This window comes from Camelina sativa, chromosome 5, assembly GCF_000633955.1.
Source record: "Camelina sativa cultivar DH55 chromosome 5, Cs, whole genome shotgun sequence".
Taxonomy (NCBI): Eukaryota; Viridiplantae; Streptophyta; class Magnoliopsida; order Brassicales; family Brassicaceae; genus Camelina; species Camelina sativa.
In genome coordinates this window covers 149,684-163,321 of record NC_025689.1, presented here as the reverse complement: position 1 = coordinate 163,321, position 13,638 = coordinate 149,684, and the positions used below count along the sequence as shown (strand labels likewise).

General features: G+C 41.3%; 4 protein-coding genes across 8 annotated transcripts in view; 3 read left to right on the top strand and 1 right to left on the bottom strand.

Annotated features, from left to right (window-relative positions):
* Positions 1 to 2,334, top strand: part of LOC104784512 — a 5,255-nt gene extending 2,921 nt beyond the window's left edge. For all 3 annotated transcript variants that reach the window (XM_010509544.2, XM_010509542.2, XM_010509546.2), the window contains exons 3-4: positions 8 to 395; positions 483 to 2,334. In XM_010509544.2, the coding sequence (XP_010507846.1) occupies positions 8 to 395; positions 483 to 2,105 (2,011 nt within the window). In that variant the 3' untranslated portion in view covers positions 2,106 to 2,334. The remainder of the gene's footprint in view (positions 1 to 7; positions 396 to 482) is intronic.
* On the bottom strand, positions 2,272 to 5,320 carry LOC104784513 (metal tolerance protein C1). The gene is made up of 11 exons (XM_010509548.1): positions 4,825 to 5,320; positions 4,627 to 4,724; positions 4,429 to 4,535; positions 4,088 to 4,203; positions 3,834 to 3,930; positions 3,619 to 3,703; positions 3,372 to 3,434; positions 3,189 to 3,294; positions 2,958 to 3,091; positions 2,764 to 2,855; positions 2,272 to 2,681 (listed from the first exon to the last, which is right to left on the bottom strand). Exons 1-11 carry the CDS (start codon positions 5,183 to 5,185, stop codon positions 2,573 to 2,575), a joined length of 1,368 nt encoding a protein of 455 aa, XP_010507850.1. The 5' UTR covers positions 5,186 to 5,320; the 3' UTR covers positions 2,272 to 2,572.
* LOC104784510 (zinc finger CCCH domain-containing protein 32) lies at positions 6,351 to 9,443 on the top strand. 3 transcript variants are annotated; one of them, XM_010509541.2, is made up of 8 exons: positions 6,351 to 6,565; positions 6,701 to 6,812; positions 6,946 to 7,088; positions 7,466 to 7,528; positions 7,632 to 7,751; positions 7,936 to 8,154; positions 8,240 to 8,551; positions 8,688 to 9,443. In XM_010509541.2, exons 2-8 carry the CDS (start codon positions 6,719 to 6,721, stop codon positions 9,084 to 9,086), a joined length of 1,350 nt encoding a protein of 449 aa, XP_010507843.1. In that variant the 5' UTR covers positions 6,351 to 6,565; positions 6,701 to 6,718; the 3' UTR covers positions 9,087 to 9,443. The 3 variants fall into 3 exon arrangements, with proteins under 3 accessions (XP_010507843.1, XP_010507841.1, XP_010507840.1); XM_010509539.2 differs by having other exon boundaries at positions 7,858 to 8,154; XM_010509538.2 differs by having other exon boundaries at positions 6,351 to 6,812; positions 7,858 to 8,154.
* LOC104784509 (BTB/POZ domain-containing protein SETH6) lies at positions 10,979 to 13,598 on the top strand. The gene is made up of 4 exons (XM_010509537.2): positions 10,979 to 11,323; positions 11,432 to 11,498; positions 11,580 to 12,782; positions 12,865 to 13,598. Exons 1-4 carry the CDS (start codon positions 11,232 to 11,234, stop codon positions 13,441 to 13,443), a joined length of 1,941 nt encoding a protein of 646 aa, XP_010507839.1. The 5' UTR covers positions 10,979 to 11,231; the 3' UTR covers positions 13,444 to 13,598.

Here is a 13,638-nt window from a genome sequence, read left to right as displayed (position 1 = left end):
AACCGAGGAGTATTGTGCTTGCATTGCCATGCCAAAGAAATGCCAAGTTCAAGTTTGACTGGCTTGATAAGAGCCTCTATCCCTTCCCTGGGTCTTTGGGTGATTCTTGGGACGTTGCTGAGCAGCAGCGCTTCCTTCTTGGCCTCTACTGTCTTGGGAAAAACCTTTTCTTGGTGCAGAGATTCCTTGGCACCAAGCACATGGGAGATGTGCTCTCATACTACTACGGAAGCTTTTACAGGTCTAATGAATACCGGAGATGGGTTGATGGACGCAAGTTGCGAACCAAACGCTCTGTTCAAGGCCACAAGTTATTATCTGGTTGGAGGCAACAAGAGCTCCTCTCTCGGATCTCCTCTCATGTATCTGAGGAATGCAAGACTACGTTGCTTAAGGTACCATATGCTTCTCTGGTTTCGGAATGATCTGAATCTGATAATGAACATTATCAAAATGCAGAATCTTATTGTTGTTTTTTGTAGGTAGCTAAAGCATTTAGGGAAGAGAAGATTGCACTGGAGGATTATGTGTTCACTTTAAAGGATACGGTAGGAATTGACATGCTTACAGAAGTTATTGGTATAGGTAAAGGGAAAAGAGATCTGACCAACTGCGCGTTAGAACCAACCAAGTCTAATCATGGAGCCTCTGAAGTGCGAATACGCAATGATCTTCCGATTGGGGATATAGTCAAGTTCCTGACCGGAGAATATAGGATGAGCAAAACACGGTCCAGTGACCTCTTCTGGGAAGCTGTTTGGCCACGTTTATTAGCAAGAGGATGGCACTCTGAGCAGCCGAAAGATGCCCCAAAGAATTCTCTTGTTTTTCTCGTACCGGAAGCCAAGAAGTTTTCCAGGAGGAAGATGTCAAAAGGGAATCACTACTATGATTCTCTCACTGATGTCTTGAAGAAAGTTGCTTTAGATCCCACACTTCTTGTGCTCAATACTGATGAGGATCTTGATATGAAAGGGTGCAAAGAAGAGGAAACCAAGAATGACCCGCCCATAAATTTAGACGAGTTTGATGATTCTTCACCAAACAGCAAGAAAAAGAAGAGGTACCTACAACCACGCAGCAAAACAAGTAAAATTCAGGAGGTCGTTATGTTTACGATTGTGGATACCAGTGAGGCAAATGGTGTGCAAGGAAGTACATTAAAAGAGCTAAGATCTCTGCCTGTTGAGACCGGCAGTTCAATTGCTAACTCCCCAAGTTACTTGAGTGAATCTGAGGATAACTTGTCAGAAGAATCTGAAAACAAGGCAGGGACTACAGTTAAGTCAATGGCTTCGAGAGTGTGTGGTGGGGGCAGCATTAGTTCTGGCAAGAGCAGCTCTGTAAACATGGAAAATGCCACTAGTCGAAGCACTGTTTCTGTCAGTGAGAGACAGCAGAACAAGCGGAAAGGCGGGAGACCAAGAAATCCAAAGTTACCTGTCTGCAAAAAAAGGAGCAGCTTGGCAGATTGTACCTTGAGAGAATCAGGTTTTTTTGGTGAAAACCAGTCCAGGAAGAAGAAACCACTGAAGAAGATGAGACCAAACCCATTAGAAGCTGATCGAAATGTACTTTTGATGGGAGAGGAGCACATCGATAAAGATAGAACTCTGAAACCGTCGTCAACCAGTTCCGTGGCAACAGATAGCTATTGTCGAAGAAACGAAGATCGAGAAATATCACCAGAAAGATCTGAAACCAGAGAATATTTTGACTTGAACGTTTCACAAATCTCACTAGAACGTGAAGCTGATGGTACTGATACTGTCATCACAGACGTTGTGCAGAACAGTGAGAGCTCTTGTGCAGATCAGTCATCTGTTCAAATGGATGTGGAAATGCAGTGTAAGCCTCAGGTCATCGCGGATTTGCTTCCTGGACGGAGGCAGAGTACAAGGACCCGACCGTTGACTACAAAGGCACTCGAAGCTTTTGCTTTCGGGTACCTTGGTAACTCAAAGAAGAAGAGAAAGGCTTTGGAGGAGTCAAGAAGCAAGTCAAGAACAAAATCTACAAAGCGCATTCATCGTCGCTCACTCGTGTCGTCTAAGTTCAGAAACGGAACTGTTGAGGATAGTTCAGACACTGAGGAGAGTGAATAGACTAACTTCGATCTGAAATTGACATGTCTGCATATACCTCAAGAGCAAGCGCCAAATGGGGAGGAATTTTGCAGTTATAGTCAATGTAGCAACATAGTTATAGAAAATGTTTTGCCTTTTGTTTCTGTTACCCTCATTGTAGCACAGTCACGGCTAAAAGAAGCTGTGGAAAGCTGTGATGTTATTTTACTTTCATCGTATCCAATGCAGAATTAGTACTCAACAATTACATTCCCAAAGCTTTTCTTAGCTTTGGACTCATCAAAGTTGCAAACTTTCGAAATTAGAATTGTTCATCACAAAGAAACAACTTTGATGAGCAGTGTAAAGGAAGCCAAAAATATCAACAAAACGCCGACATTGGTATAAACATAGTTTGGCTCGTTGTATATTCTTTTCAAAGTTCTACTTGTTGCAGCTATTGCAGAGAGGTCTCTCTTGTTATTTCCTTCAAACACCAAAGCTAATTACTGAGGCAAGGAGTTCTTAAGACTAAGCTGAACGCTCACACGAGCCACATTTGGGGCTGCCTTCAGAATCGCTTTCTCTGCATCTTCAGCGGCTCTCATGGCGTCCCTGCAGAGCAGCAAAATACTTGTCAGATGGTTACAGGAGAGTAGCCAAATGGCCTACAAGTACAGACATGGACGAGCTTTACTGTATTGTCATGGTCGATGGCATGGAGACTACGATTTGGAGAAAGATCTTGCTATGCAACAAGTGCGGTGTAACTCGTTTGATCGTCATTTTCTGCAGATACGTGAAAGATTCATTGTCTTCGAAACTAATAAACAGGAATGCCTAAAGGTTGGGTTTGGTCTGGATTATAGCAAAAAATAAACAGAGGAGTACCTCAGAAAACTGTGACGAAAAAATATCTGAGACGGTGGCTTCAACATGTTTAATCTCCCGGCAGATGTTACTTTCATTCCTTATACTGTCATGATCCTCTATCATGCTACAAGAGAACTGTAAAAAGGCTGGATCTGCAAGGAAAATTTGACATGATGGCTAAGAGCGAGAAGTAGTGAATAAGTTGGTTAGACATGTTTCTCACCATGCAGAATGCTGCATAGTGCATACCTATATGTATAAAGACTTCAGACACTTCAGGGTGGTTCTTATTAATCTGTCCTCGTACATATTCTCCTACCTCGTGTGCAACACTCACACTGGAAAAAGGATCTACCTGTAAGGAAAAGGTGATAATGATTGATTTTATTGGGATTATACTTTCTATTCGAGACAGAAGGAAGCAGCACTCACTACAATGTGTACGTCAAGATACAACGATGAACCAGCTCTCCTACCTCTTAGCCGATGACATCCCTATGGATAAAGAATAACATGACACTTATTAGCAACAAATAACAAATAACAAAAAACATTAAGGCATACTTTCTAATTACAGACAGAGTGAATCTGAAAAGAATACAATAAATTTGTTATATAGCAAGGTTTATTAATTTGAAAGCCTATCATCGTGAAAGGTACAAGAATCCACCATCTGTACCTTGACTCCTTCAACCTGTAATATGGTTTGTCTTATTGGCTCTAATTGTTGTGCTGGTATAGCAGCATCCACCAGTTCCAAGACACTAAACAAAGAAATGAAATTTGAGCAATTGAGATGGTGTTGGAACCATAATTCCATTACATGTTCAAGCTAATACAGGCTTTGTTATAGAGAAAACTAATAGAAAAAGAAACATTAGATAGGGTGAGTACCTTTGGTGTCCTGTTTCCAGTCCGGCATTGAAAATCATAACCGAGACAACAAGGCCAGCTAGAGGATCTAAGAAATTGACTCCGAAAATAGAACCTCCTGCACAGAAGTAAGGCTATATATGTTACAAAAGCTGAGACTTAAATAAAACTAAAATGGAATTGAGGGAGCTACATTGTATCCCTTTATTTTTTGATGGTATGCATGACCAAATATGGGATATAGTTGATTAACTAAGTGGGATAGAAATGGTTACCAACTCCGACAAGGGCAACAACAGAAGAAATAGCATCTGATCGGTGATGCCAAGCATTAGCCATCATCAATCCACTGCCTTGTTTTTCTCCGGCTCGTTTGGTGATCCAGTAAAGCCTGAGAAGAATGACAAAAATAAGCGAGAACAGATAGGGGATAGCACAATAGAGTCAATCTAATTAATACTAAAGAAGCTGGGCCGGTAGATCCTAGTAGGGAAGCAAAGTGGAAATAAAAAGTGAATGAAAACAAGTTACAAGTGTCTAATCAACGAAAGCTATGTATGGGCTATAAGAAACTTGCTGGATGGATGGATTTAAGAAAAAAGTGAAAGTAAAGTACCCTTCTTTGATAGAAATGGAAGCAAGAGTAACAGTGACAGCAAGAAAGGGATGACTCATATCAATTCCGTGATGGTGAGCAACCTCAGGAGTTGAGGACAGTGCAGTCTGCAAAAGAGAAGACGAAGAAATATCAAGATAAAGAGATGAGAAGAAGAAGAAGACAAATGAGGAAGTATCGAGTGGAGGTCATACATACAGATAAAAGGTGTAAAGCATGCCAGGCAATACCACAACCAGTGGCCAAAAGCATGGAAGAGATACCAAGTGCTCCTAGTGTTTCAAATTTACCATGACCTGCGCAAAGGGAGACATTATAAAACAGAGAAGAGAGCAATGTATATCTCTATCTATGAATTTAATAAGGTCTAAGGAAGGAAAGGGTTTAAGGAGGTACCATAGGGATGTTCTTTGTCCTTGGGAACATTAGCAGCTCTGTACGAGAGAAGAGCAACTCCACTTAGAACCACATCGGACACGGAATGAGCAGCGTCGGCGATAATGGCGGTGCTGCCGCAGAGATAGCCGGTGACGGCTTTGCCGAGAGATAAGCCAATATCAGCGGAGAGACCTAGCCGGAAAATCTTGTCGCCTTCGTCTCCAGATCTTTGGCCAGAAGAATGCCACCTTGTGGAGAAATCGAAATTAGGGTTTAGCGAAGAAGAAGAAGAGAGTCGGAGTGGTGATGGTTGAAGATAACGGGAAGACAATCTACTACAAAGGGAAGACCTACAAATTATTTGAAATCGGAAACCCATTTGAGATGAGATCACACCACGACCACGACGCTGATGAACAACATCTCTGACTCTGATCGTCTTCCCCTGAGGATTAATTAACCAAAGCTGTGCTTTCCGAGAATCTAAATTGATCGCGCGGTAAGCCTTAATTAAAATTTACCATTTCCTTAAAAATTATTTTACCCCCTTCTTTCCTTTTATGGGCTTAAATATATGGGCTTATTTATTAGTGAACCAAAGGCTAAAATCAAAAATTACAAAATAATTGACCAAGTGGAGGGGGACGCCGCCGACAAATTGGGAAGCGGAAACGAAGAAATGTGAAAGGGCATTGATTGATTGTGTAGAAACTGAGTCGACTCAGTCAAAGAGAGCCAGCCAGTGAGTTAAGGGAAAGTACAGAGTATGTAGGTTGGTTAGGTAGGTGGAATGACGGATGTATCCCCCCCCCCCAACCCACTTTCGGACCGGACCAGTCGCGAGAAAGGGGAAACTGCGCTCTTCTCTTCTGTTTTTGACAATAGTCTGTTGGCCACTCGCGCGAGCGCTATCCCCGCCCAAAGGGCCTTCCGGTCATTTTCAACATATAATAATACTGTACATACTACTACTAGTAGGGGTAGTAGTCAAATTCAAATACATATAATTTGTTTTTTTTGTTTGTTTGTTTTCTCTCTCAAGTAATTTATATTTTTATTAATTTGTTGTTCTTGGAAATATCTTTTCCCTTTTCTGGGATGCTTTTTCACTTGTCGAGAGACTCAAAGCACCCAAGTGAGTACAAAAATGAAATTTAATACTCCTTCTATTTCACAAAGAGTGTCATTTTGACATAATGCACACAAATTAAGAAAATTGTTTAAATTTCTGTTTTACCCTTTATAAATACACTAAAGTTTTTTCTCTTTCTAATTAATAAGCTCAAATAATAAGGATAAAAAAGAGATTTAAGCTTAAAATTTGCATTGGAAACATAAAATGACAGTCTTTTTGTAACAAGAAAAAGTGTCAAAATGACACTTATTGTGAAACAGAAGGAGTAATAATAATAAAAGACAAAAACAATTTATGAAATTAAGAAATACAGTAACAGTAGTACTCCTACTTAAATATTTTTTTTCTTACATAAAATTATTAAAATTAAAAAAAAAAAAAAAAGAAAAGGAAAATTGAAAGCTAAGAAAAGAAACACTAGTGCAGAGAGGGCAGAGACCGTACGGTATTCCTGAAGAGCGAAAGAGAGAGAGAGAGTAGAGAGACCGACCAAAGAAGCTCTCTTCAATCACTGTCGAAGAAGCATCTCTTCTTTCTTCTTCCTTCTCTTCTTTTTTCTTTTGCTCTCTCTCTCTCTCTCTCTAACTATCTATCTATCAGGTTCCTTTGAAATCGGATTCTCCGGTAAATCTCAGTCGATCCCCCTCCCTACTACTATGACATTTACTCTTCTTTCTCTTCTTGGTTGAGGAGGAGTTTCTTCTTTTTCACTAACTTTTTTTTTTTTTACTGTACACCAAATCCCTAAAAAAAAAAAAGAGAGAAGAGTTGGTTCCTATGGACATGTATGCTCGCAATCCCATCAATGGCTCACAATCTGCTCAAGCCCCTCCCGACTGGACCCCCGCTGATGCCGATTCCGGTCTCGAAGGTCTCCTCCTCCTCTTCTTCTTCTCGCATGCGTCTTGTTTGATTCTCTCTTCAACTGTACGGCCTCTTTTAGGGTTTCCGTCAAAATTTTGACTCTTTCTTTTCTTGTTGTTCCCATTCAATAAATTTTGCAGAGTCGATGTGGCGATTAGGGTTGGGTAGCAGCGAGACCTACCCGGAGAGACTTGGTGCCCCTGACTGTGCCTACTACATGCGCACTGGTGTCTGCGGTTACGGTAATCGTTGTCGTTACAATCACCCTCGCGATCGTGCCTCGGTACTTTCTTCTTCCCTCCCTCCTCTCTTTCCCTTTTTTGTCTCTCTACTGAGTCTGAAACCCCCCCATACTTAGGAAACTATTCAATTTTTGCGTAATGTGGGTGATTCACTGACCTTTTTTGACTTAACCTGATAACTTGTTAAAGTATTTAACTCCTCAATCCTGAGGATGTTTCAGTTTTTGCTGGTTCAAGTCAGGGATAGTCTCCCTCCTGTGTGTTGTTTGGTTCCGATGGTCTTATAATTATTCCTCAGAATGTAGTTTTTGTTTTATGCTCTGTAGAAAAAGCTAGCTTCTCATTTCTCTTCTTGGTTTGGCCACAGTTTCCAATTTTCTTATAATACAGTTTTTGCTTTATGCTTGCATTGTTCTAGGTTGAAGCAACTGTTAGAGCTACAGGCCAGTATCCAGAACGTATTGGTGAACTCCCTTGCCAGGTATCCCTCTCACGAATCCCATTTTTGAATGTCCAACTCATGACATGAAACTGGGTTGTTAGTTATATAAGAATATTGATCGCTTTTTTTTATGTTTTGCCAGTTTTATTTGAAAACTGGAACCTGTAAATTTGGGGCGTCATGCAAATTTCACCATCCAAAGAATGCAGGTGGATCCATGAGCCACGTTCCTCTTAATATTTATGGATACCCAGTGCGAGAGGTTAGCTTTGTTTTGTTTCCCTCTTTCACTTACAAATCTAATAATAAAGGGTCGTGTCTGTCGTGTCGAGTCGAGTTTGCATCATCTTTCAATACCCTGTTTGTAGGGTGAGAACGAATGCTCCTACTATTTGAAAACGGGGCAATGCAAATTTGGTATAACCTGTAAATTTCATCATCCTCAGCCTGCTGGTACATCTGTCCCCCCACCACCACCTCCTCCAGCATCTGCACCTCAGTTTTATCCATCGGTGCAGTCACTTATGCCTGACCAGTATGGAGGCCCATCCTCTAGCTTGAGAGTTGCAAGAACTCTTCTTCCCGGTTCTTATATGCAAGGCGCCTATGGTCCAATGCTACTAACCCCTGGGGTCGTTCCTATTCCAGGCTGGAGTCCTTACTCGGTAAACCTTTTACATCATCACTACTTTTGCATATTTACCACAGTATCTCTCTTTCTGTGTCGTCTCACTTTTACTTTTGGTTCAGGCACCTGTGAGCCCTGCTCTATCTCCTGGTGCGCAGCACGCTGTTGGGGCAACTTCTTTATATGGAGTTACACAGCTCTCTTCCACCAGTCCTTCGCTTCCCGGGGTTTATCCATCTCTGTCCTCTCCTACAGGTGTTATACAGAAAGAACAAGCCGCCTTCCCAGAGAGACCCGGTGAACCAGAGTGCCAATACTATTTGAAAACTGGAGATTGTAAGTTTGGAACATCTTGTAAGTTTCATCATCCTCGAGATCGGGTTCCACCAAGAGCTAATTGCATCCTCAGCCCCATTGGTCTTCCTCTACGCCCGGTATGCTCTCTCTCTCTAAATCATTTAAGGTTGTTGCTGCTGCATAGCGTAATGGGATACTGTTGCTATCGATGATGGGGTTGATCACAGTAACATTGATCTCTAAAATCCGTTTTTGTCTTGGGTTGGGAAACAGGGTGTGCAACGGTGTACTTTCTACGTACAAAACGGCTTCTGCAAGTTTGGATCAACATGTAAATTTGATCATCCAGTGGGAACCATCAGATACAATCCTTCCGCATCCTCTCTAGCTGATGCACCGGTGGCTCCTTACCCAGTGAGCTCTCTCTTGGGTGCTCTCGCAGCGGCGCCTTCTTCTTCATCGACAGAGCTCATGACCGGCGGTGCAAAAGATCCGTACTTGACAGGTTTACCTACTTCAAGAAGCACATCAAGCATCTCGGCAGGCTTGATATTCTCCCAGAGCGGCGGCTCAATTCCATTCTCTGACCTGCAACTCTCGAGCCAGACATCTCTTCCTCTAACAGGTAGCAGAATCTCAAGACAAGGACGAGAAATTCGTCGATCCTTTTGAAATGATAAGCGCAGAAAAGGGTACGCATACGCAGTGCTCTTGCAATTCTTAATCTAAATCATTATCATATAGAAGCATGTGATGTGAATTTCTATATATATTATATATAGTCCCCCGGTACCTTATTTAAAAAAAAAAAAAAAAGCCTATTTGAGTAGAAGACCTAAGTGAGAATCACATATAAAAGAGGAAATCTATATGTGCATATATCAAAGACAAGAAAAAAAGGCTTCTTCTTTTTTTTGTTTGTTTGTTTGTGTGTATAATGTTTGTATAGAGACAGACAAGGTTTCTTTGTCTTGTCCGTACTTCTACTTCAGATCCATTGCGGCTGAATCAAAAAAAAAAAAAAAAAAACAGAGAAAAAGAACTCATCAATTCTCTTCTTCTTTTTTAGATTTTTTTTTTGTTTGCCTTTACTCTGCCAGTTGGTTTAACTTATCGCGTTAAGGTTTGTTCTTTATTGTAGTCGAAATTATGTGTGTTGTTAATTTGTTATGATACTGCTTCACACATTAGATATTGTTATGGGTGATTAGATGAGAGAACAATCTACATTTCAAGGCTAATTTTGAAGGTTTGTTGACACCATAAAATCTTGTTTTTTATTTATATTTTACTTTTCCTTTTCTAAATATTTTGGAATGAAAGTTGAGAATATATATATATATATATATGAGGGAAGCACACTAATCCTAGAATCGATCATAGCATTGGGAAAGTGGCAGTGAAAAGAGATGAGAGAAATGATGAGAATGGTTTCAAGAATTTTAAAATAAGGACAAGGAAGTAGTAAGTAGTAATCTTTAGAGAAAACCCTACCTGCGAATGAAACCATCATTCACAATTTAATTTGCTTAGCCCATCATTTGCTCTTATTTGCCACCCCACTTCTTGCCTCCCTCTCTCTCACTCTTTGTGAGTGTTTGGAAACACACAAAAATTGCTATCCAATTTCATGTGCATGGTCCTAGACCCATTTCAAGTTTGCAGGATGGTTTATTTGTATCGCAGAGGTCAAAAGAAAAAGAAAAGAAAAAAAGATTCCTTGTTGTAGGTAGATCAACAACCAAGTGGACACATGACTTAATGTGAAAACTTCCTCTTTATGATGTGGCTTTGAATTTGAGTTCCTAAAATACGGAATTGTGTAATCTGTTTGTGATACATTTTGATTAAAACATTTTGTGTTAATTCAGCAAGAAGGAAACACACATATTTACCAAATTTTAACTTTACTGAAGAAGATATTATTTTAATGAATCTCGTATTACATACACATTGTTTGAAAAAAAAAAAAAAAAAACATCGAAGTATGATTACAACCCCCAAAAGCAATGCAACCCATTCACATTTCCTGCAATTGTATTGTTTGATATATAAATATATATACACCGTGTAAAAGAAAAAGACACGATAAGAAACCTTTTTAAACTTTTTCACCGAAAAGCAGAAGTAATAAACAGCACACTTAATTGACTTTTTTACGCTAATGAACATAAATAAATTGCTTTTCAATCAGTACTGTGCATAATAAAAAAAGTGAAACATAGACAACTTGAGTCACATAGATTACATTAATATACAAACGATTAGCAAACTAAATAAATTGCAATCTTTAGAAAAAAAAGAAGTCGAAATGTTAAAAAAACCACCACCTGAGCTATAATTGAATGAATGTAAAATCTGATATGTTACTGTGAGATGAGATCATGGATGTACTCATATGATAGTAGCAGTCTTTACAGTCACTACCTATAGCAAGCGAGATTAGTGTCCTAATTCCCGGAGAATAAAGTTGTATTCACCTAATTTTTTTTTTTATAAAATGACTAGTATATGTATGGTGTGCATATATTTAAACAAGGAACCTGATTAATTTTTAAGAAGAAAGTCATGATTACGCTTTAATTCTGCATGAATTCAAGTGTTTTATTTTTATTTTAATTCACTCCTCTGCACAATCTTTCATACTACTATTTGAAAGGCAAAGAGAGACAGAGACAGAGACAGAGAGCATTTGCAGCCGACAGTAAGGAACATATTTGCAGGTCTTGGCAATAACATTGGATTGCTAAAACAAAACAAAAGAACACACAAAAAAGGTTTGCAACTTTATTTGGGGAGAAGAGATAGATCCTAAAAATGGGTGTTGTTACTATTCCTGAGTCGAAGCAAAGTGTCTCTGGGAAAAGAGCGTTTCGACCAAGTTCCAGTATCAGACACACTCCTCAATGGTCTCTGCTACACTCATCGTCTTCTCTGCTTTCTTTGTCTAGTATTATAATCTTGAGTTCTGCATCTCTTCTTTTTATATATTGTTGTTGCTGACTTCTGATTTCCAGGCCTGTCTCGGACGTTACGAGTGACTTAACCATCGAAGTAGGCTCTGCCAGCTTTTCTCTCCACAAGGTGAACTTCATTCAAGTTCAAGCTAAGCGAGAGAACTCATTCTGAAACTCTTTTTTTGATCCGTTGTTCTTTGATTCTCAGTTTCCTCTCGTCTCTCGGAGTGGAAGAATCCGGAAACTTGTTCTGGAATCAAAAGACACGAACCTGAGCCTACCAACAGTCCCCGGCGGCTCAGAATCGTTCGAGCTCGCAGCAAAGTTCTGCTACGGCGTTGGCTTGCAATTCAACTCGTCTAACATCGCGGCGTTGCGATGCGTGGCTCATTACCTAGAGATGACAGAAGACTTGTCGGAGAAGAACCTGGAGGCGAGAACAGAGGCCTACCTCAAAGACTCTGTTTTTAACGACATTTCGAGTTCAATAAGTGTTCTACACTCAAGCGAGAGGCTGCTCCCTGTAGCTGAAGAGATCAACCTCGTCGGGAGGCTGGTGAACGCAATCGCTGTGAACGCCTGCAAAGAACAGCTAGCCTCTGGTTTGCTCAAGCTTGATCAGAAACTGGGAGGATGCGTCGTGAGGTTGCCGGAGACTGAGAAACCGAAACCACCTAGTGGTGATGATTGGTGGGGACGCTCTCTACCGATCCTCAAGCTCGACTTCTTCCAGAGAGTTGTCTCCGCCATGAAGTCCAAAGGTCTCAATCAAGATATCATCAGTGACATCCTTATGAGTTACGCTCGCAAGTCACTGCAAATCATCAGAGAACCTAATCTCGTCAAATCTGATTCCGACCTCCAGAGGAAACAGCGTATCGTCCTCGAAGCCGTCGTCGGCCTCCTTCCCACGCAAGCCAACAAAAGCTCCATCCCTATCTCCTTCCTCTCCACCTTGTTGAAGACCGCTATAGGATCTGGAACCTCCGTCTCTTGCAGATCCGATCTGGAGAGACGGATCAGCCACCAGCTCGACCAGGCCATCCTCGAAGACATCCTGATTCCGGCCAACATCGGCGCCATGTACGACACCGACTCAGTGCAGCGGATCTTCTCCTTGTTCCTCCATCTCGATGAGTGCGACTACAGAGACGAAGACGAAGACGACGATGACGATGATGGAGATGTGGTGGACGAGAGCGCGATGGCCATGTACGATTTCGACGGGCCAGAGTCTCCGAAACAGAGCTCCATCTTCAAGGTGTCGAAGCTGATGGACAGTTATCTCGCGGAGGTGGCTCTGGACTCGAGCCTCCCTCCCTCGAAATTCATAGCTCTCGCAGAGCTTCTCCCTGACCATGCTCGCGTCGTCTGCGATGGCCTCTACAGAGCCGTTGACATCTTCCTCAAGGTATATAAAGATTTTAACTAACTAGAGATCCAAAATTAAAGAAGTGTTTTTGATTGACTCTCTCTGTTTTGGTTGGAGTTAGGTTCATCCACACATGAAAGATTCAGAGCGGTACCGTCTCTGCAAGACAATCAGCTGTCAGAAACTGTCGCAGGACGCAAGCAGCCACGCGGCTCAAAACGAGAGGCTTCCGGTTCAGATTGCGGTTCAAGTCTTGTTCTACGAACAGACGCGGCTCAAGAACGCAATGACCAGTGGCGGTGGGACAGCAGGGGGTTCGAGCCAAAGCCAGTTCTTCTTGTTTCCGAACCGCTCGGGAAGCGGGATGGCAAGCGGAGCGATCTCGCCGCGGGACAACTACGCGTCGGTGAGGAGAGAGAACAGAGAGCTGAGACTGGAGGTGGCCAGGATGAGGATGAGGCTAACGGACCTTGAGAAGGATCATGTTTCGATGAAGAAAGACATGGTAAAGCCGAGCCGGAGAAGGCCTAGTTATGGGATGTTTAGGAAGCTCTCCAGAGGTCTGAACAAGCTGAACGCTTTCGTTTTAAGATTCAGGAGCAGCCAAAGTGCTGCCGGTAACGGTAAGCATACGGACGAGAAAACGATTTCGGAAAGACGATTCATGTTTCAGAAGAGGAGATGTCACTCTGTTTCTTGAATTCTTATTTACTTTCTAATTTAATGCTTTGTTGAGTGTGTAAATTTTGTAATTTACAGATTCTAGATATTTTTAATTAGAGTCAAATCTTCCCAAGTTTGGAAGCTTTTCTTGTAATATGTTTACTACGAGCATGCTATATAGCATTTGTCGTTGTTGATGGACCAAGACCATAAAGGAAAAGTTGAAAAACAT

Bases quoted from the DNA above. Each gene is read 5' to 3' on its own strand.
- LOC104784509 (XM_010509537.2), top strand. From the start codon at position 11,232: ATGGGTGTTGTTACTATTCCTGAGTCGAAGCAAAGTGTCTCTGGGAAA. The intron at 11,324-11,431 runs GTCTCTGCTACA...TCTGATTTCCAG, and splicing joins ATCAGACACACTCCTCAATG to GCCTGTCTCGGACGTTACGA. The intron at 12,783-12,864 runs GTATATAAAGAT...GGTTGGAGTTAG, and splicing joins CCGTTGACATCTTCCTCAAG to GTTCATCCACACATGAAAGA.
- LOC104784510 (XM_010509539.2), top strand. From the start codon at position 6,719: ATGGACATGTATGCTCGCAATCCCATCAATGGCTCACAATCTGCTCAA. The intron at 6,813-6,945 runs GTCTCCTCCTCC...TAAATTTTGCAG, and splicing joins TGCCGATTCCGGTCTCGAAG to AGTCGATGTGGCGATTAGGG. The intron at 7,529-7,631 runs GTATCCCTCTCA...ATGTTTTGCCAG, and splicing joins TTGGTGAACTCCCTTGCCAG to TTTTATTTGAAAACTGGAAC.
- LOC104784513 (XM_010509548.1), bottom strand. From the start codon at position 5,185: ATGGGTTTCCGATTTCAAATAATTTGTAGGTCTTCCCTTTGTAGTAGA. The intron at 4,536-4,626 runs GTATGTATGACC...TCTCTTTTGCAG, and splicing joins ATGCTTTACACCTTTTATCT to ACTGCACTGTCCTCAACTCC. The intron at 3,435-3,618 runs GTACAGATGGTG...CTTTATCCATAG, and splicing joins TACAGGTTGAAGGAGTCAAG to GGATGTCATCGGCTAAGAGG.